We start from the raw sequence: 23,038 nt of genomic DNA on the forward strand, positions 1-23,038 counted from the left end.
GATTCTAGTTTCCTTCACTCAATCTGTTTCTTCATAAGTGATATGCAATCTGTCCCAAACTTCTTTTGTTGTACCACAAGAAGATATTCTATTATATTCAGTTGGTGATAAAGCACAATATAAGGAGTAAATTGCTTTTGCATCGAGTGCTTGTCTCTTGATTATTTCTTCCTGAGACATTCCGCTGGTTTCATTAGTTTCTTTTCCTCTTTCGAGACTGATGCGATGGTAGGAGTAATTCCTTTTTCTACAACGTCCCATTCCGGAGGATCCTTTGATCGAAGGAAAGCTTTCATCTTGTTCTTCCGGATGTTGTAATCCTTTCCATCAAAGTAGGGTGGTCTGGTATTGCTTTGCCCTTCCATCAGCCCTGGTGCTAGCATACTAGCCATGGATCTTTTACTACGAAGTAAAACACTTCAAATAAAGTAAGTACACAGGCTCTGATACCAATTGATATTGCTAGTATGAGTACCTAAGGGGGGTGAATAGGTATATAAAGAATTTTTCTCAAAACAATTGCACAATACTAGATAGTTGAAGGAAACGATAATCAAAGTAAGACTTGAGAGAAGAGAAAATTTAACACGCGGTTTATAGTGGTTCGGCTTATATCAAGCCTACGTCCACTCTTCTTCACTGACAGCCTATTGGCTGGATTCCACTATGAACAAGAGAGAGGTTACAACACAGCTTTGCCTTGATTCTACAGTGTAGATGTTCTACCACACCTCCTCAAGATTTCTCACAAATATAGACTCTCTCTTTCGTATACAAGTATTCGCTCAAAGGATTTGTCTAAACGAAAAGGAGCTTCAGACTTTGGAATTCTTCTATCGCGCACACCTTGAACAACTAAGACAGTCTTCCTTATATACTCCTTTATGCCATCATACCCGTTGGCACTTACCAAAGGAATTCCTCCAATCTACCCGTTGGACGGAATCAATTAGGAAGATTGTTCAAGCTATTAAAGGAACGTGTTGATAGCCCATCAATCCTGTTCGCCCATACAATCAGGATCTCGGTTTCCATAAGCAGAACCTTCCAATAATATTTAGGCAATCACCGGATCTTCAATTATAGAATCAATCTTCGATCAATCAAAGGACTCCGTTTATGTCTTCTCCAGCCAAGAGATCTTCTCCAGTTGATAAGGTTAAATCCTCAACGAAACATCTAGTTCTGGATAACCTTTCTTCAACGGATTAGTGATCACAATGAGGATAGACTTTGAGTCTTGAGTCCGGCTGTCTCAAGGTCTTCGGACTTTAAATAGCAGAGTCTGCAAGCCTTCAGACTAGACTGATAGAAACGATTTGTCAACTTCAAAACACTTCAAGAAGATTTCTCCAACACCCACTTCAGTTGTCGGCTCCAGCGCCGGCCTAACTCGTTGAATGACGGCCTGTCCCACCAGTATCGCCCTAATTGCCCGCACTTGGTCGTGACGTCGGCTGTCTCCGGCGACAGCTCACAGGCGTCGATGTCGAAGGCCCTGAACGAAGAGACAAAAGGCGCATGGCTCCAGTTCGTCTTCACCCTCCCTCCTTGCGTAGCCCAATCGTCCGCGTTCCACACCGAACCAAGGACTCGCATAGGCTGGTTCTTCGGATATGGCACGCCGTGTGACTCTTCCTTGTTCGCGAACACTCTTATAGGAATTCCATCGACCAGAAACCTATGTCGATCGACAAGAATTCCAGCGTAAGCAAGCAATGAAAACGTACGAAGCGCGTGCAAAATAACTATTTATCGAGAAAGAGAACTAGGAAGGAAAATAAAGGACGATGGTCATAAAATTCTAAACGCAAGTGCACGTATCGAACAAGTAATATAATGATGAGAAAAAGTATCGTCCCACGGAGATCGAAGATTTAATAAACTAATTAAATACTAAAATAGATTAATTCTAAAATTTATCTAACAAATCAAAATATAATTTAGAATAAATTAAAAACAAAAATTGAAGACTAAATGCAGTAAAATCAATCAGATAAATATGTTAGAGCATCCGATTTCACCATAACCACTAGATATGAATTTTAGATTGTTGTGAATACAAGAACGATATCAAACATGTGATAGCAGAATTTCCTAATCTATTTACTATCCTATCTCTAGGTATAGCAAACCTACTCAGCTTATTAATCCACCATATCTCTATGTGAATTAAAATAAACATGAGTGCATTAAAAACTATGAATATTCTCGGTTTACAATGAGTCTTTTGGATCATCTTATCACCGAAAGCTACACAAATAACGCGGTATATTTCTATCCACGTTTAATTCATGGTTATATATTATAATGAGCAATTGCATATTATCACCTCTCAGTCTCAAACATGCACATCAGATCATTCAAGTGGTGGCTAGTCACTCAAAAGCAGTAAACGCAATAATATATAACTCACATGAATGAAATCAATTGTAAAACATAAAAATCATAAAATTCATATCATCATGGTTAGGCTACATCGTAGCCCTAACAAAAGAAAATTAGAACATAGTAGAATAAGAAATAAAAATAGAAATATAGATCAAACCCAGCATCTTGAATCAAAGGACGAGAATTCTATCACCACTTTTGTCTTCTCTTCAAAATACTTGAAAAACTCTCAGAAGAATGAAAAACAATTTAACCCCCCAAAACCCTAGCTGCTCTCTCTTCCTATTTATAGGAAATCTAAAATATCTACTTGTAGATAACATTAAGGAACAAAATCAAGAATTTCATGATTTGATATCCATCTTCCATCGCTGCTTTTATTTGAATTCCTGATAATTGCCCTTCTTTTCCTTATTTTCTCCATATCTCATTATTCTGCATAAACAAGGAAAATTTAAATAATCAGAAGGAAATTCAAATATTTTCTCATAGATAATGCATTAATTGTTGCCTAAAATAGGTAAAATAACTCTATTTTTATAGAGTTATTAGACGACGTACGTGATATAACGCCGGTTCCAGAACAAAGAGTAGGTGTGAAAATCCGTGGTAGGGTCGAACCAAAGACTGTGCCTTTGCTCTCTATCTCCGGTGCCGTTGACATAGACGTTGGTTTGTACAAGGTAAGGTTCTCCGGATAGGTTTCCCAGAAACTCGAAGTCAAGCTCATCATGGTTGGGCCCGTCCGAAGACATCTGCAGCGGTATTTCATCTGTGAGTTTTTACATACCGGAATTCGGACACACTTTATGATTGCAGATATAGAGTAGGGATGGTTGCATACGTAGAATGCCGTTACTGTTCCGGCTGAATCGCCTTGTGATGGTTTTAATTGGTGATGGGCTTAAGGCCTGTGACATCCTGAAATTCGACCCCGTTTCGATAAAGTGAAATGGGCATTTCGTCGACGTGCCTATGACTCTTTTTTCTCGAGCTGATCACTCATGAGTTAACTAACCTATTGGGTGAAGCCGTTAAGGGATGTATCAGCTGTAAAATCCCTAAAAGCTACCTAATTGGTTGGATTGAGCTAAAATCACGTATGATTGATTTTTGACCACGAAATTGAACTCGATTTCGGGAATCGAATTTTAAGCGCGTCATAATTCTTATTTTAAGGATCCTATCTCATCGCTCGTCAATTTATTGACGGGTCCGAAATTTCAATAAAGAAATTATCGGAAGAAAAATTGAAGCCCAAAAGAAAAGAGAAAGGAAAAGGAAAATTGAAATAAAGAATTATGCATTTCCTTTTCTTTTTCCTCCCTCTCCCCCTCTCTTTTCTTTTCTTTCTTTTCTTTCTCTCTCCTCTCTCCTCTCCCTTTTCCCCCTCGTGCGAATTCCCCACCGCTCACTTTCCCTCTCTCTTTCTTTGACCGGTCAATGCATATCCTTCTCTCTCTCTCTCTCTCTCTTTTTCTTCTTCTTCTTCTTCCTTCCTCCGCACGTCCAGCAAGCGAAAACCGGAAGCCGAACCCAACCAGCTCGCCCCTCGGCCGTCACCGCTTGTCCCGCCGCCACCCGCGCCCAAGCGCCCGCCGCTCGCCGCCCCGTCCCCGCCGTCGCGCGTGCCCGGGCCGTGCGATCCAGCTCGGCCCAGCCCTATTTCGCCTCTTCCGCACCGACCAGCCACCGACTAGCCACCTCCGGCCACCGCCCAACCTCGCCGGACCACCCCGCGACCCCTCGCCCTCCGCCGGCTTCCCCTCGCCGCCCTAGCCGCCGGAGCGGCTCCGTTCAGCCCCGACCACCAAGACCCACGGAGTGGGTTTCAGCATCTTCGGGCTCGCTTTTGGGCCGTTTCCGGCCCCGAACCCGAGCGGTGCTTTGGGAAGAATCGTTCCTCGCGTCGCCGCCGTCGGATTGATCCGATTTGCACGCGATTTGGTGAGTAATCTCACTAATCTTGGATTAGTTGGCTAATTATGCTTTAAGGTTGGTTTAGTTTTAATTAATTGTATTTAGGTTGTTAGATTAGAATAAATTAGCAATTATTAGTTAATTATGATGTGATTTAAATAAATTGATTGTGCAATTAGCAAGTAGACGTGGTCTACTAATTGTTGGAAGCATCTCGGGAATTTTCCGACCCCTAATCGGGCTTCAATTTGATAAGTCGGGCCTAAGTGGAATTTTTGGCATTTAAATATTAATTTTCGAAATTAATTAATTATTTATTTATTTTCCGAAAATTCAACAGTGATGGCCAAAGTGACCGGAATATTATGCTGATGACCGTGGCAAAGTCCGTTTGTTTAATCGGGCTTTATTTTAAGTTAAATTGAATTTCTTGTATTTAAATATTATTTTTTGAAATTAATTATTTAATGATTTATTTTTCGGAAATTCAACTTGGATGGCTAGTGGCCGAATTTTTATGCTGATGATCGTGGTGCAGCCCGTTTATTCAATTGGGCTTTAATTTGAGCTAAATTGGATTTATTGCAATTAATTATTAATTTTCGAAATTAATTAAGTATTTATTTATTTTTCGGAAATTAAAGTTGGTTAGTCGACGACCGAAATTTCGTGGCGATCGTCGTGGTGAAGTCCATTTATTTAATGGAGCTTTATTTTGTGTTGAATTGAATTATTTGCGAAGGTTGGGAATTATTCTTTAATTGGAAAATCGTTGGTTATTAATTGAAAAATAACCAGGCATCGGTTGATAATGCCAAATCTATTTGAGCGGACTACAGAAAATGTGGGAGTTATGGAAAGGATAATATTATATTTTGGCTAAGGCCAGCCGTGTGGTCACGCACGATATTTTATCGAGTATTTTTAATACAAAAACTTAGGCCACGACATTATTTGAATTGAGGATTTTAAATGCGCGGTACAATGTCATTGGACCGTGAGGGATTAATCGGGTGTTGGCTTATAGTTGAAGCAAGATGATTATTGGAAGTTGAGGTGATGTGTGTTGTGTTGAAGGGAACCAATGGATCATGAGCAGGTAATGGACTAAGTACTACACCGCAGAAGACTTCGTGTGAGTTACCTCTAGCGCCTTATACCATTGCTTATTGTAGTCAAGGACTAAGTATTACATGGCGACCTGAGTCGCATGGGAATTACCTCTAGCGCCTTGCAGCATTGTAATGCATAGTAAAGGGCTAAGTGCTACGTCTCGTGTGAGTTACCTCTAGCGCCTTATACTATTGCCTTTGTAGTGAAGGACTAAGTACTTTGCACGATAGCGAGACTTCGTGTGAGTTACCTCTAGCGCCTTATACTATCTTATTTGTGGTCAAGGACTAAGTGCCGCACGATGACGAGACTTCGTGCTGGGGTCACCTCTAGCGCCTTGAGCCTATATTTGAGTGGGAATGTTGAATGGGAATGTTGAGATTAATTATCAAGTATAGATGAAATCATCGTTATGATTTGATTTGTTTGTCCTGGAGTGACTGATTGAATTAAATTGGTCGGGAAGGGTCATTGTTGACATGTAATCGACGAGGTCGATTGATTATTGTTTTGATTTGATGTTGTGAATTGATTGACCGAATGGAAATGACCGTGAGTGGTCTTGTTGGCATTTAATCGACTAGGTCGATTTGATCGATGCTTCGATCAGCGATATGATTGCTTGGGTGCCTATTATGAATTGTACTGACTTGCAGGTGAGATCTGATGCCAAGGTATGTCTTCTGCCCTGTGCGTGTATAGGCAGCCTATAGTATAGTGGTTTACTAATCGGGCTTAGTGGGGTAGAACTCGCTGAGACGTAGTCTCATCCCAGTTTGGGGAAAAACATTTCAGGACCCGATAAGGAGCTGAGGAGGAGAAGTCTGGGAAGGAGATCTTGGAGGTGAAACTTGAAGGGAAGGATTTTGAAAGAAGAAGATAATACCGAGATGGGCCTTGAGTATGGCTCTGGATGGATTGAGATCCTATCTTCTTTTGAGATCTCCATTTTGATGTGAATAGTTATGAAGTGATTTGTGTTTTGTATAAAAGTTTGGTTATAAATTTCAATATGAAAAATATGACCCTGCTTTTCTATCCCATTGTTTTATTGTCTGGGGATTTATAACTGCTTCCACATGTGCTTAATAAAAGAAAGGGTCGGCGATACTAGTCCTGGGATATCGCATTATAAAATCGACCAAGAGAGAAGGATGTGTGCGTGCCCGAGGATCGGGGCGTGACAAGGCCCGTCCGCCCATGTTGGGCCCAAAAGGCCCGGCCCATGGGAATAGGGCCCGTGGATGGGGGAAGGTATAAAAGGGAGGAGAGAGAGAGAGAGAAGACAACCTTTGGATAATGAACGTACGTCTTCTTCTCTCCAACGCTCTCTCCCTCCTAAAACAAACAGTAAGCAAACGGCGACACCGTCTTCCCTTCAAGGCGCCATCGGATCGAACAGGACCAGATTTTCTTCCTCTAATCAGCGTCGGTGTCTAATCTGTGGCTAACAAGGTACGCTCGAATCCGTGGTGTGCTTTACGATCGGTGATACGTGTTATTTCCCGGGCTTCGTCTTCCGCATTGATTTAGGGGTTCGATTTAGTGTCGAATCCGACTTTCGGGGATCCGTTATTCCCAACACCTTGGACCAGCTTAATTTGCACGCTAGTCAGTCCGAACAGGTATGTCTTCCTGGACCCAAACCCACAACCTGCAGAAAGCCACGGCGATTCTCGATTCAAGAGTGGGATTATGGTAGACAATGGAGCTCTATTTAGGACTTAACAAGCTCAGAGTATCAATTTCAGTCGAGTTTGAATATGAATGCAACGACGCTTGAACTCAGTTTCTTCAAAGTATACTAGTAGTTGGTTTCTTTCTTGTGCATAGTTGGTCATTTCTCAATTCTTTAATGCAAACATAACACAAAAACCAAGCTTCACGAATTCTATACGTATCGTTCTTATTCCGCGTCAGCTTTGAAGATCGAAGTTTGCTTTTGAGCTAGAAAGGGTATTTAGACTGTTAGTCAAGAAAGAACCGGCTCTTACCGTCTCCTTGTGAATCATCGTCTAAAAGTATGAGTACGAAATTTTAATCAAATCAAGAATCTGGAACTGGGAGGACTAATGAACTGTGAGTTAGAGGGCAAGAGGTAGGCTTTACCAGAAGAAGAATCAAGAGCCAACTTCGTTTGGTCCCCTTCACACTCGAAGTGCTCAGGAGCCCAATTGGGTTGAAAGAGCTCGTCGAAGCCGTCACAACCGGCTACCCTCGGAACCACATGAGAACTCCATAACCACGCCATCATCGTCAAGGTGATCAAGGAGCATGAAGGAGACCGCCGCTTCAAGATTGCCATCTGAGTTCTCGGATGCGACATCACCCAGAAAACCAAATTTCAAGAACCAGCTGGTGAAGAGGCTCGTGGAACGACGACCGTGTGCTATATGAACACTCAGGAAACTCTCTGAACATCAGTCTTTTATATTGTACATTATCATGGGACCCGAGTGGGGTCTCACTATTGATGAAGTGGAGTCCAGCCAAAGTATAGGCAAGTTGTTGAAATGGATTCCCAAGGCCACGTCGGAGAGCCACTAACTTGAGGAATTGCCCACTATTCTCCAAGGTATCAAAGGGAAATGGATCGGCAGAAACGGAAAAGCTTTGCTTTATGAGCTGTTGATTCTCAATTCACCTTCACCTCAACACGCATTCAGAAGCAGATTCATCTCTTTCGTAGACAGAGCAGAATCAAATCTTGGCCAATACCCGCAGATCATACACTATAAAGAAGCCATGTAATTTCTGGCGTCTTCGCTACATTCTGTTGTCTGTTCTACCGAATGACAAAGAGGAGAATATTAGGTACGCCTTCTGACATGGTGCAGATGACATTTGCTACGGATGTCTGCGAAAAACTTGCATGTCCACGAAGTCAAACTCGGCTCGCAGAAACATTAGGTAGAACGCTTTTGACAGTTCAAGTGCTCAGAAATTCGAGTTAAACATTTCGACAAGAGGGAAAAGGATTTTGTCGTACGTTAATGGGTCGGTGCACTATGCAAATAGAAAAAGAAATCGTTTTTCTAATCTGTTAGACGGTGACCGACTTTGTTGAGGATTACATTGCTTCCGCATAAACTAGCACAAGCTTAGCTCAGAACATTAACAATTGCCGTATATGCATCCCTCTACGCAAAATAACATACCAAGTATCCCTAAAACAAACTCATTGGAAAGTGCTTTGCATATACAAAGGAGAAATGGGTTGTCATCAACTTCACCTTATGGACGAATTGGCACAAGGCATCGATCAGAGGCACAGCAAAGCAAGAATATTCCTGACTTGAGGCCCTTTTGGACAATCATTAGTGGGTACCTCCTCAACCACCTATTTGGAAATTAGCCTCAACAGATTCTCAACTAGTGTATATATATGTCCTGATATTGGGTAGCTCTACAATCTCAAAGTAGCATAACAAGAATCCTAATAAATCAAAACTCATTATTGGTCAAAGAGGGGAAACTGCAAGGTCCGATTTTGTTCCAATGAGGTTCTCAAACAACCAGTGCAAATCTGGCAAGCTCATGATCCTTGAAATTCCAAAGCACCTCTGGAAAAGCTCAAGTTGATAAAGATAAAAGGGAGTAGCTTTGAACTAGAGTTTCCAGTAACTTAGCTAATTAGTGTGTCACAGGATCATGAGATGACAATCACAGAACACTTCATCAAAATGTGAAAGTAAGAAGAGCGAAGAGAAGAAGGCAAAATTTTAAACACCACGAAATATATATGGAAAGGCACAAAATCCATGTAGAGTCTCTAAGATTTGTGACCCTCCTCCGCAGCAGCCTCGAAAGTCTCCCCTGGAACAAGTTCAGGGACCTCATCATCATCCTCCTCCTGCGTTGCAGTTGCGCCTGCGGCAGCAGCAGCACCAGGTGACTGCTTCTGGAACTGTTCAGCCAGCTTCCTTAGGTTGTCCAAGTTATCTGGCCCTAACTGGTTGATTATTCCTGGGAGGATATCTTGCAATTCTGGAAGGACAATGATAAAAGACAAATCATGTGATTAGGAATTGAAAAGTTTAAACACACTTGTGTGTGCCCATGCACAATTCTGCATACAAAAATATTAATCACAGGCACAGATGCACAATTGAACACCTCCGTGCAAAGTATCCATCAAAATATTCTAGACTTCTCCAGGCATCAATGATAAACTTAGGGAAGTAAGAATACCTAAAAGCATTAAATGAGTAGAGTTAGCCCTAGATGTTTTACTCCCGGTAGTTTGAAATTAAATAGAAATATTTTAGACGCACAGAATATGAAGCTCAAAACAATGTCTTTAGGAACAAACAAATATAGATGTAGCGGCACTTCATACTATTCTTGGTTCTCAAAACAAGCACAAAATAAGCCTCTAGAAATTGTTCACGAAAAAGAAAAAAAAGGAAATTGATACATACTCTTGGTCTGAGGAGCACCACTGACAACCCATGTATTGGCTGCAATAGAGGCTTGAACTGGTCCACAAACAGAAATAGTATTACCATCACTGAGTGCATCAAAGCAATACACCAGGCACTTCTTTTAGCTCAATGTGGAAGCACTTATCTATCTTTACAGTTGTAAGATTATTCATTAGGAATAAGATGGTCAATTGCATCTCTCTGCACGCTCGCCTGTCGTCTATTTTCTCATAAAACAATGGGTGGAAAATGTAACAGAACAGATAATGTAGAACTCTTTGCAAAAACCCTTAAGCCGGCACATTACGAGGAAGTAACAGAACGAATAAGGGTGACATCGAAGCCCCACTGAGGGAGGGATGGGCAAAATAAGGGCACTAATATACCTTCCATGTCCATGTTATTTCAGAAAATATTTCTCTGTGTGGTTATTGGTATAAAATCAGATCCCAGTTGGCCATATCATGGCTTGTCTTAAGTGAGTAACCAATCTGACCATGGTGTTCTTGACTGAGATAATGCAGAAAACCAATCAATCACCGTGAAGCTACTATGCTCACTCACTTCCTTGCAAAAACCAGCTTGGTAAGTTAGCTCAGTATCTCACAATACATTGAAAGCTTATTGAGTATCTCCACTGCTGTGCAATTTGTCCACTCCGCTGGTGATGCCCTTTCCCTCACGGTGAGCAGAACCAGCCTTGTGTGGAAAAGAATCCACATCAGTAGATCCCATATCGCTGTCAGATACACTAGTAGAAATCCATCTAGATCCATTGGCCATCCCCATCGAATTCTTGCTTAGTGGCCTATTATGAACATAAAGCAACCCCAAACAGTAACAAAGACAATCTGTCCGGTAATATTCTTCTCACTGAACAGTATGTCCAAAAGAATTCAAACAGAGTGGGAGCTAATGATGCTTTCACTGATGTTCTGACCGACCATAATATCAGTCAACTGCTTAATTGCCAGTCCAAGTTGTCGGGAGGCACTTGAGGTAGGAAGAGAAACATCAAACTATCTTCTGTTTGTGGCTAGAGAAGTGGATAGTGGCCTGTGGTTCACCAATGACATGGTTTCTACCACTCGTTTGCTTTCCTTTTGCGTAGATCTTTTTTCACCACTAAAGAAATGAAACTGCAGGGACGTCCGGTTAGAATCATTCGATCCTTTTCTGGTTGAATTTATCTTGCGTTGGTGTGTCACAAGTGATGCTACCAAAAAAAATAAAATTCTTACCAGTGATGGGGAACAATCTTGTTTACTTTGCAAATACAGTAAGAACTGCATCTTTGAGTCATCGTTCCTGTTTAATTTAACACGGAGCGTTAAACATATAAAGTCACAATGGAGCATATGGGAAATGACAAAAACAGCAGAGAAGCAACATAATGTAGTCAGATATTACAATGCACTGTCCACCGTACAGCATTGTCTGACTTTTAAATCTTATGACACTATAGCCAGCGGAGCAACATAATAATATTTTGCCTTGAACCCGGTACACTATAGTAGAAGCTCATATTGTTACCACCAACAGACGTATCAAGAGTAGTAGACACCGTGTGGCCCAAAAAGAAAAGTACAAGACACAACATAATTTTCACATCTAGCGGCAGTATGGCAGAAGACGTTAGTGAAATCATTGCTGCAATTTATATAAAGGTAAATAAGTGAAAGATCAAAATCAAAGAAATCCAGAATCTATACAAGATTTTTCCCCCCTTTCTTGTCTTAAGCTGAGAAAGTACAAGTCAGATGACCTTCCCCACAGGTGGAATGCAGAGCATACAGTAAGAGGACAGAGGTCAAAACCAGAGGGGGCCCATTATGTGAGAAAGCCTAGATAGCAAGAAATGAAACAAAAGCCCATTTTATTTGGTGCACAGATCCCTGTAGGAAGGCGTAGATTCCTACTTATTAATCAATATAAACTTCTAACCCTATATAAACGCGCGTTAAAATCATTTGATGGCCTGATCCTCCCAAGGTTCTACCATGGCATATAATGGGCATCAGAGGCAAAAGCAAATGATTAGACATCTGTACACATATCAAAGTACATTTCAGAAAATGTTTGTGAGGTTCGAGTTCGAGAGCAAGCATGCCTCATCGAGGATTTACGAAATGGGAAGCGAGAGCCTGTTGCAGAATCAAGTGCTCACCAAAGATGGATTGGGCCAAAAACATCTTTGATTTCCTTTCTTGAAGGTGACTTCTGTGAAGTGGAATTGGAATTTACTTCCAGCTGGGTCAGTCTTGCTTGGGCCCTGGGTCCATCGCACATATGCCTAACTTTTTCGATTCTTTCTTTTCTCAATAGGTTTGAATTGCATCTCCAACTTCAAACAGCTTTGATCTGGTATAGGCACAAATTTCCCTAGGAAATTTTAGGAGTTCTATTTTTCACATTCATTATGAAGAAGACATGGACCAGTAGACTCTACAAACTACTTACACCTTTCATAACATCACTCATCATCTCTTTTTCTTTTTTCTTTTTTAATAACCGAGGATCCGCCTGAACCCCCTTTCGCTTACGCTAATCGGGGTCACACAACCCTCCAATGCCCGGTAACACCGGCGGACCTCGCCGAAGCTATTTGGACGACTATACCTCGAGGGAATCTGGTCCAACAACCCACCACCAAAGACCCCCACTTAAATCGCGATAGCAACGCGGGGATTAAAACTCTCAACCGCATCGAAGCAGGAGAGAACGAATACCAACGCGGCTGCCCACGAGTGGGTCACTCATCATCTCTTTTTCACAACATATATATTAAAATAGTGATATTGACCAAACCATTGCATACTGCAAAAGAAGAGGCTATTACACAACAAGTTGTTATCCGTAATATCATTAGTTTCTTGTTAATGCTTGTAAGAGTTAACTAGTGTTAACAATTGAAAGCTTAAAAAGAAAATCTTCACGCATCCAAAGGAGGAGCTTCTTATTCATAGCCAAATATCAGACTGGTACAAACTAGGATAGGCATAAATTTCCATAGGAAATTTTAGGAATTCCAGTTTTCACATCCAATATTCAAAAGACATGGACCGGTTGGCTTTACATCCCACTTACAGCTTTCAAAACATCGTTCGGTATCTCTTTCCCCATCATATATATCAAAATGGTGAAATTGACCAGGCCATTGCATGCCACAAAAGAAGAGGGTTTTACAAAACACATTGTGACGGAAATGAAATTCCCACATGCCCCAGGAGGGATTTGCTGAACGCCGAGATCATCGTTTTTGGATTTGCAATGAACAATAAGCGTTACTCCTTCGGGTAAGCTGTTGTGGATTTGGACATGGGTTTCTCTGAGTAAGCATATATCTCTGAAGCAAGCTCGTATGAGGGCAGGAATGATCATGAATAACACAAAAAGTCTTATTGACGAGTTCATATTTGCAACCTTAGTTTTTCTTTTGAAATATGAACACTGGAGAATGCAAACCAATCAATTTGAGGAGAAATAATGTGGCTTCATTGGGTGAGATAGCTTCATTTGGCAAAATAAGTTTTTTTTTTTTTTTGGTGCTGGAGGAACCGGCTTGCAGCCGACAGCCGCGCCGTAAACTCACAGGTGACACTTATGCAGGAGGACCCACCACCTCACACTTAATACACCTAGCGCCTCCCCTGGGTTTTGAACCCTTCGCCTTTGGGCTGAGGATCAGTAGGGCCTTATCCAGCGGAGCCACCGCGGCCGGTGGTAAAATAAGTTATGTTGTTTCCACCCATTATATGACTAAATTCGCCTAATTTTTACCAAAAATATAAAATTTGCATTAATCATTCAATTGTAATTTAAAGTGGTTGGCCCCAAATTTAACTACTTTCCCTTTTTTTTTTTAGTTTTTTCCTGATTCCATATAGGATTTAGTAACCAAAAACATAAAATTTCCATGTATATATTGTTAGATTTTATTTCCATAATGATGAGTTGTCATATTTTATTTCCATAATGATTAGTTTCATAGAAAAGATAAATTTCTAAGAAACCTAGTTCATTTCTAGGGGAATTTTCAAATAAGGGCCTATAGTGCCATCGTTTTCTCAAGAGATGACCTGAAATGAAATTTGTTTCAAATAAAGACCCAAAGTGCCTTCATTTTCTCAAAAGAGGACCTGGAGTGGAGTTTGTTTCAAATAATAACCTAAAGTGATTATTTAGTCTCAAAGAAGGACCTCATTTGCCGGCTGGTGAATAAATGCATCTCCGATGCATATTCCGATAGCCTAATCAGGGATATTTTTGTCAAATTTTCTTTTTTAATTTTTAGTTGTCTTGTTCTTTATTTTTATTTTTTTTTGGGGTCAATGGTGGCACTGTTCATCATCTTCTTCATCCCCTATTCATCTTCTTCTCAAGAACATCAGACTTGGGAAGGGCCTGTGAGCACTGGCCTTTGGTAAGGGTTGGCGAGGGTTGGACGCCCATCGTCGGCAGTAGGCAAGGGCCACCAAGCCCTCGCCGGCCGTGGGCAAGGGCTTGTAGGCTAATCCTCGCCAGATTTAGCGAGGGTGGCCTTGGTTGTGGTGGCGAGGGCCATCGAGCCCTCGCTGGCTGTGGGTGAGGGCTTGCAAGCCCTTGTCGGCCCTTATCAGTGGCCGGTGAGGTGGGCGAGCCCTCGCCCAGGGTCGGCGAGGGGTGACCTCGCTGATGGCTGTGAGGGGCGACCTCCCCCACCTCCGCCCGCTACTCCATCAACAACCTCGTCTTCTGCTAGGACTACGACTGGGATGCCTGCGTCGCTTTCTTCATCCCTTCCTCCCACCACCGCTCCTAGATTGACGACTTCTTCGACTACCCCTTTTGCTCTCGAGGACCTTCTTGTAGGGCCTCGATTTGGACGGCCCCCCTCCCCCATGGCCAACGAGGGCTTGATTTCCCTTGCCCGCTGTCAGCGATGGGCGTGGAGTCCTTGCTCGCTGCCGGCGATGGGCGTCAAGCCCTCGCTGGCCCTTACTAGTGGCCGGCGCTCGCTAGCCTTTCCCCAAGTCCGGTGTTCTTGATCTAGGCAAGAAGAAGTGAACAGGGGACGAAGAAGACGATGAACAGGGCAACCAAAAATACAAAAAAAAAAAAAATGGACGAAAATACCATAATCAGGCCACCGGAATATATATTGAAGATGCATCTATTCACCGGCTGGCGAGTGAGGTCCTTCTTTGAGATTAAATGACTACTTTGGGTCATTCTTTGAGACAAACTTTACTTCAGGTCATCTTTTGAAAAAAGGATGGCACTTTGGGTCCTTATTTGAGACAAACTTCACTTCATGTCATCTTTTGAGAAAATGATGGCACTTTGGGTCATTATTTGAAATTTTCCTTCATTTCTACGCTATCAATCAAATTTATGAATAAATTGTTGAGCTGAATTTAGAAATAATTTAACATAGACAATTTGTTAACACAATAATTTGTTTATAAATTTTCATCTTTGTTGTGTGTATCACTATAAAATTGTCTTATCAGATAAAGGGATGATATGATAAAGCAAAAAAAAAAAAAAAAAAACTTTAAATAGTTTCCAAAATAAAATTACAATTACCATCTCTAATGTAAAATTTTAAAGATGGAATTTAATTAAATAAAAGAATTGCACAAAATGAGATTTTTTTTGTTGAGATTGTTTTTAAAACGCTAGTGAATCTCATTATTTTAGATTAACAAAATTAATATCATCTATAAGGTGTTTATGAAAAGAAATCAAGATGTCTTATCGTGCATAATATTTTTAGTGTACTCCTAGATATTTCTATAATGTCTTACATGCTTATGTAAAAATATCTCACCAACATTAAATAAAAGAGATAAATTTTTTAATATAGTTAGTAACAAGACTTGACATATGTTTTAGACTAATGAATTTAAGAAAATAAAAAATCACCAAGAAAGTGAGCTTTTGAGATAAGAGCGAAAAAGAATAGATAATTTTTTTTTTTTACTTTTACACGGAATATGTAAAAATTTATTGGAATATCTAAGAATATACTTTAAAAAAAAACGTGAAATTCTTCATTAGGACAAGTAGATTTTATATAGAAATAGGAAGAAATAGAAAAAGGGAGAAATGGGGCCATCGCTTTGCAATTGAATGATTGAGAGCTATTTTATCTTTTTTGTATAAATGAGGGTAACTTTTTCATATAGGAAGTAAAAGTAAGACCGGTCCAAACATGTATTAGAAGTATATTTTAGCTATCCAAGCACAAAGATGACAAATGTTGTTTGTTGGTCCGCGAAGTATCTCTCGTGGTCGTCTGGCAAATAGGACTTATACAAACGTCCACAAATTAAATTAGTTTAACAAAATTTGGACAAGAAAGAAATGTTTTAAATATTGCTTGTGGAATGATCATGATATGTGCTTGTATTAATAGTGTGTTTATTTCACCGAAAATTTAAAATTTGAAATATATTTTTTAAAAAATAATTTGTTGTATCACTCAAAAAAATTAGTCAACAGAATATATTTACATCATTGACATTAATTTATACCTAACTATTTTCGTGAATGATGAAAATATATTTCATTCATTATTTTCTAGTAAGTGATATAAGTGATTATTTTTTGAGAAATATTTTTCAAATCTTGTGATTTCATTGAAACAAACACACAATAAGAGTCGCTATTGAACACCAAAATGAGCTATGAAGACAAACCAATAGACGAGGCAAACTTTAAGAAAAAAAAATGATAAAAATCAACATAAGCAGAGCCTACGCAAGATGTTATCATCTGATATAACTGCTTCTTCTTTTTTTTGTTCCTGCAAGTCGAATTCTTGCACATTGCTCCATCTCAAAATGAGACATGTGATCGAGAGTTGGATTAGTTGATTGCCAGATGCAAGTTTCCGGGAAAAGAAAGACCGCTCAGTGTAACTTGAGGTTCGGAAAAGTTTCACGTGTCGCATAAATTGTGTGGATCTTTTTTTCTAAGTACAGGTCTGCTTGAATCACGTATTTCAGACTTTCAATTTTCTTATCTTTTTATGCCCACAAAAGAAGTGCATCTTTTCAATGGAACCTTATGTACATCAATTGAAGAATAATTTGGTAGCCCAAAATTTATTTATTTCTATGTTTATAAACTCAATTAGAATGGTAAATGCTATCTAGTGAGACACCGTAAAGATGGGAAAGTAATCTTCGAGTATAAAATTATTGTACCTTATAGACATATATATAAAGCTATATAAAGTTTATTAGTGATACTTACTTTTATTGAATGAAAATATCACACATTGAATGTGGCCTATACTAAATTTTAAATGAGATGCCCAAACTGATATTAAAACACGAATTGAAAGCTGTAGAAAAAGAGAACGGCCAGTAACAAAGGAATAATGATTGTAGCAATGACAATAGGAACATGACATAATAACAATAACGACATGATCCGTCAAGATCATAAAAAAAAAATATGGTGCTCTTTAGTTAAACACTAGGAAAGTCCTGAAAAAAAAAAAAAGGATGGTGTCGGCTTACCCTAGATTGAGTGAATGTTCACCCGGTTCACCCTGAATCGGGTGAATTCTAAATTGGTATTCCTCCGGTTAACTCGAATCCGAGTAGACCTTCGCCCGGTTTATCTGAACGGATGACATCTCCTAGTAAAGCCCACACGTGTTGTCAGGCCCCTCAATCGAGATCGTCCGTGGTATCTTCCCGAGGATCGGGCTGATTTGGCTGGACGAGACCAGCTCCAAGGATTCTGGAAATTTACTTCTCCGAGCCCAATTATCATGTGGACCGGCCCAAATTTGAAGTGGGCTTTATTTCTCCATGTTGACTGCATAATGTAATTCCATTGCGTTGCGTACTCAACGTAGTGAGTAACAATAGATTACGAAAAATTCTTTCTCGATTTCTATCGAAATAATTTATTTGGCTATTTGCCTACATCACTTATTTATAGTCGACTAAACAAGGAATCTACAAAATAAATAAAAATAATATTACTCAACGAAACAAAGGAAACTAAATATCCCTCACTATAAATATCCAAGCTCAAAATTAATTTGATTTTTTTTTCATAAGTCCAAAGGCATATTATTTAAAAAATTTTTACTAAAACAAACGTTTTTCCTGCAATTTTCTCACTTTTACACAAACCAAACTTCACTATACATGTTTGTCTGTTTGCAATTTTCTTCACTTCATTATACTAAAATCCGAGAAAAATTACATTATTTGATTTTCTCTTTTGGCTCGAGATATATTCCTCACTTGTCCATTTTAGTAATATATATCCAGAAAGATAATTGTAATCTGATAAGGATAATTCAAACGAGCAGTCTGTTTCCTTTTCTTTATAGAGAATTTGGATACCTATTTGATATGAGTCTATCTTTTTAATGGTGGCAAATATATAGATATTTTCTCTCACCTCGTAGAATTATGCATCATATAAATCCTCCTCTCTCTGTCTCTCTCTGTGCACAGGCCGCCGATCTTCTGCTTTCTCTCAATCCGTGAATCAACAATGGTGAAAAATGGGGCCGATCTCCTCGCAGAGCGGCTAGAACTGTGCTCAAGACAACTTCGAGGGGCACTGGCTCGCATTCCGATCAATGTGCTCGACGTGGCGTGCCGCTGCATTCGAAGAGAGGTTCGATTTCCATGGTTGATGCTCGCGGACGATGAGAGAACCGAGAACATGTGGCCAGAGTTCTTCCGCCTCTTCAGTTTGCAAATTCACAAAGTTCGCTTGCCTTCACGAAATTGGATCTTGACCGTGACTATCGGCACAAATTCGGAAAGTAATGCCCCAGAGTCGGAAAGTTATGGCACTCTTATCTCCTCGGAAATTTCAAGATTGGATGGATTTTTACGTGCCTCCATTGCTGATCTCACGATTCGGACTATGAGATGGTAGAATCACCGGTTTCCAAGTTTTCGCCTTATGAGATGGTGAAACCATCGGTTTCTCTGTTTTCGCCATTTCACCGTTCGGACTATGAAAAGGTGGAACTACTAGTTCCTGATTTTTGCTATTTCAAGATTCGAGATTCGGACTATGAAATGGTGGAATGAGGTTTTCGCCTTATGAGATGGTGGAATCATCGGTTTCTCGGTTTTCGCCATTTCACTGTTCGGACTATGAGATGGCGGATCTACTAGTTTCCTGGTTTTCGCTATTTCAAGATTCGAGATTCGGACTATGAGATGGTGGAACCACCGGTTTCCAGGTTTTCACCATTTCAGGATTCGAACTATGAGATGGTAGAACCACCGGTTTTTATGTTTTCGTAGTTTGATCTAGATACTAAAAGTGGACGGACCTTGAGAGGATGCGTAGCGCATCCATCCTTTTGGATTTCAACTCTTCCTTTTCAACACATGTTGATGAACCGGTATGATATCAAGCCGAACTATATTTACTTCAGGCGTCCAGGACATGAGTTTGCTGATAAAGCTGATTATAATTTTTCTCCACCTCCACGGATTGAACCAAGTTTTTGATAAGGTACTAGACATTTATAAGCATTTTTCTATTGGTAATTATTTGTGGTAAGATTTACTTATTTATATGTTGCTAGAGGGCTAGTTTTGTCTCACCTGACAGCACTTATCATTCTAATCGAGTTTAGGAACACAAAGAAATAATTTTTTGGCTACCAAATCATTCCTCGATAGATGTGCATAAGGTTCGATTGCAAAGATGCACTTCTTTTGCAGGCACAAACGGATATAAGAAGATTGAAAGTTTGAAATAGGTCATTCGAGTAAACTTGGAAAAAAAAAAACGATCCACACAACTTATGTGAACATGAATCTTTTCCGGCGTCAAATTACACTTTGGCAGTCTTTTTTTTTGCTGAAACTTGCATCTGGCAATCAACTAATCCAACTGTCGATCACATTTCTTGTTTCGAGATCCAGTAATGTGTAAGAATTCAACTAGCTGGAAAGAAAAAAAACAGTTATATCACAATTATAACATATTGGAAAAGGTCTTCTTATATCGATGTTTACCATTTTTTTTTTTAAAGTTTGCCCTATCTACTCCATGGATTAATTTTTTCAAGTGATACAATAAATTATTTTTCAAAAAATATGTTCCAAATTTTAAGTTTTTCGTGAAATAGACATGCCATAAATACAAGAATGTATGGTGATCATTCCACAAGTAATTTTTAAAACTTTTCTTTCTTGTCAAAATCTAGTTAAACTAATTTATTTTATGGACGTTTATATAAGTTCTATTTGCCAGACAGACCATGATAGATACTTACTTTATGGACCGACAAACAACATTTGTCATCTTAGTGCTTGAATAGCTGAGATATACTCATTCTACATGTTTGGGCGGCCTTATTTCCACTCCTCGTATGACTAAATTCACCTCATTCACACTAAAAAGACAAAGTAGCTCTCAACCATTCAACCGCAAAGTGATGGCTCCATTTTCTTTTTTCTATTTCTTCCTAATTCTTTATAGGATCTAGTTGTCATAATTAAGCATTTCACTTTTTTTGTTTTTTAGTATATTAAAGAATTTATTTAGTGTATTGTTAGATATTCTTATAATATTTTACATACTCCGTGTAAAAAGTATCTTGCCGATGATGATGATGATGAGGCAAAAATTTTTTTGGCTCTCTTCTAGATAAAGCTTCAAAGTGGGTGGCAAAGCCCAAAATCGACACGCTTTCTCACCATTCTCTCTCTAATTCCGGCGCTTACTCTCCCGTTGTCGCCTCGCTCTCGCTCTCGCTCTCACGCTTCCTTTCCCCTGTCTTCGACCGTCGCTCCCGGTGCCATCCTCCGTAGCTCGCTTCCTGCCTTTCGCGCACAGATCGCGGAGAGAGAGAGAGAGGTGAGAGCGCCAATTGCGTTTAGGTGAAATCGAAGCCCGTACAACTGGCGAACTCAATTCAACAAAAATCGAAGACGAAGAAGGCTGTTGAAGATTCCAAGGGGGATATTGAAATTAGGATTCGAGTTTTGGTGGTTTGGTAATTTCAGTTACGATTTTCCGTGATATATCCGACGGGACGTTGGGTGATTTGTCCGCGCCCGGCACTCCCCGTCGTAGGTTGCTGCCGCCTTAACGGACGGCGTTCGTCACTCTTCAGGTCTCTACTTCATCTCTCTCTCTCTCCCTCTCTTTGCGAGGCTGTCTTTCTCCCACCTCGAAGATTTTGATGCGATTTAAGGTTCGCTTTTGGTTGGATTTTTTTTGTTTCTTTTTCCCTTGAAGAAAAATTAACTGGAGAAATGTTCTATTCTCCGAGATGCTGCCTTGCATCTGCTTTGTATGTCTCATCAATGAATAAGAAGACTCGATGATGTTTTTAGTTTCTACCTTATCTGTAGTGGTAAATTTTAGCCACTTTATCGCAACAAAATCAGACAAATACCACATTATTTTGTTTCCTCTTTGGTTGGACGAAATATTCCTCAATTGTCAATTGTTTATATTAGGAAGTCTATTTTAATCCGATAAACATTACACAAAACTGGCAATTTGTTTCCTTTCCGCTTAGAATTTGAATTCCTAGCTATTCATCGTTACTAATTCACATCATCAAAGCTGATTTTCCCCTTAGAATTTGAATTCCTGTTGGGATTAAGGGTCTAGCCCTTGATCATGACTAATTCACATCATGAAAGCTGACTGATTCTCTATTGCCTCTTGTAGAATTCTGTTTCATATCAGTTTGATAAAGTTGAGAATGGTGAGAAACTGGGTAGATCTCCCACAAGAGTTGCTAGAACTATGCTCGCAACATCTTTGTCCCAGGGACTTGTGGGCGTTCTGAGCAGTGTGCCAATCTTGGCGATCCGCTCCTCTTAAAGAGAGGAGCAATGTCCCGTGGATGATGCTCGAGGACCATCACGAGACGCTCTGGCGCGAGTGTTTTTGCCTCTCATGTCAGCGGGTTCACAGAGTGCTCATGCCGGAAGCGAAAGGGAAGACATGCTTCTCTTCACGGGGTTGGGTGTTCACGCTTGGCAGAGCCTGGGAACTCTGCATGTTGAAGAATCCAATGTCGCGTCACAATTATATTATTAAGCTTCCCAAGTTGAAGTTTCCTGACGATGAAGTCTTGCCTCGCTATGATAATTTCAGCGCTAAGTTCGTCCTATCTGCTAGCCCTACTACATCTCTAGATTACATGGTCATGGTCATCTACGGGTGGGGCGGACTGCTAGGGCTTTGGAAACCTGGCGACGAGGAGTGGACGGCAGTGAATTTCCCCAGCCCCGCGCATAATATTTGGGATCTCATATTTTATAAGGGGTGTTTTGTTGCTGTCGATTGTGAGGGTAGCATATTGAGGTGCGTGAATGGACCAACTCCGTTCGAAGCTCAAGTAATTTTCAGGATGCTGCAAAGACTTATGCATTGGGAGCACCCGGATCTAGTTCAACCAACGGCGGGACATCGGCTGCTTATGACTGAAGCATATTTAGTGCAATCACCAACCGGATCTCTATTGCTTGTGTCACAATGGGAAGAACGTGAACCTGCTCGAACCTTTCGATTTCAGATTTTTGAGATTGACTTGAATACTCAAACGTACAACAGAAGTTAAGAGCTTGGAGAACACATCCCTCTTCTTGGGATCCAATTCTTCCTTCTATTTGGAGGCCAATGAAGAGCATCACATTAAGCTGAATTGCATTTACTTTGCTGATGATTCATGGCCCCGGCTGAGTGAAGAGGGAGGAGGCAGGGACATGGGAATATACCACATTGAAGATTGTACGACCGAGCTGTATTTTATGGCAATGGCTTATGACCATTATTCTCTTCCGCTTTGGATTGAACCAAGCTTTTAACCAATAGCGAAAGAGTTTGGCTTTTTAATTATTGATAAGGTGAGTAGATTGGTAGAAGGCTATGCTGTATATAGTGAGGAATTAATTTCAGAGACTCGAAATGAATAGGTCATTGAAAGTGAAATTGTACTGAAAATCATCTGGGTTGCATGATCAAGTTTTTTCCTTATTTTATTTCCTTTAATTTGCGGCATCCACATGCGTTAGCAACGGCCAACGTATTGGTTAAAGCAATAGCTTGGTTCTCAACACATTTTCTCAAATCTGAAATTGTGTGTTAGATGCTTCAAATTTTGCCCCTAATGATGACGAATGTTTCTCAATGGATGTCTCGGCCTTTGTTTCATATCATGTCCGTGCTGTTTGAAAACGAAA

General features: G+C 40.2%; 3 protein-coding genes across 3 annotated transcripts; 1 reads left to right on the forward strand and 2 right to left on the reverse strand.

The window, feature by feature from the left end:
- Nucleotides 1-1,338: 1,338 nt before the first annotated feature.
- Nucleotides 1,339-7,785, reverse strand: LOC104416255 (xyloglucan endotransglucosylase/hydrolase protein 9). The gene is made up of 5 exons (XM_010027668.3): nt 7,534-7,785; nt 7,010-7,078; nt 3,236-3,267; nt 2,953-3,146; nt 1,339-1,681 (listed from the first exon to the last, which is right to left on the reverse strand). Exons 1-5 carry the CDS (start codon nt 7,748-7,750, stop codon nt 1,339-1,341), a joined length of 855 nt encoding a protein of 284 aa, XP_010025970.3. The 5' UTR covers nt 7,751-7,785.
- A 1,237-nt stretch (nt 7,786-9,022) lies between these two features.
- On the reverse strand, nt 9,023-10,637 carry LOC104416256 (basic transcription factor 3). The gene is made up of 3 exons (XM_010027669.3): nt 10,532-10,637; nt 9,846-9,968; nt 9,023-9,411 (listed from the first exon to the last, which is right to left on the reverse strand). Exons 1-3 carry the CDS (start codon nt 10,635-10,637, stop codon nt 9,197-9,199), a joined length of 444 nt encoding a protein of 147 aa, XP_010025971.1. The 3' UTR covers nt 9,023-9,196.
- Nucleotides 10,638-20,526: 9,889 nt separating this feature from the next.
- On the forward strand, nt 20,527-22,837 carry LOC104456420. Its single transcript, XM_010071205.3, has 2 exons — nt 20,527-20,952; nt 21,519-22,837. The coding sequence occupies exon 2, from the start codon at nt 21,697-21,699 to the stop codon at nt 22,414-22,416; it is 720 nt and encodes a 239-aa protein (XP_010069507.2). The 5' UTR covers nt 20,527-20,952; nt 21,519-21,696; the 3' UTR covers nt 22,417-22,837.
- The last annotated feature ends 201 nt before the right edge of the window (nt 22,838-23,038 follow it).

This window comes from Eucalyptus grandis, chromosome 8 (genome assembly GCF_016545825.1).
Source record: "Eucalyptus grandis isolate ANBG69807.140 chromosome 8, ASM1654582v1, whole genome shotgun sequence".
Classification (NCBI taxonomy): domain Eukaryota; kingdom Viridiplantae; phylum Streptophyta; class Magnoliopsida; order Myrtales; family Myrtaceae; genus Eucalyptus; species Eucalyptus grandis.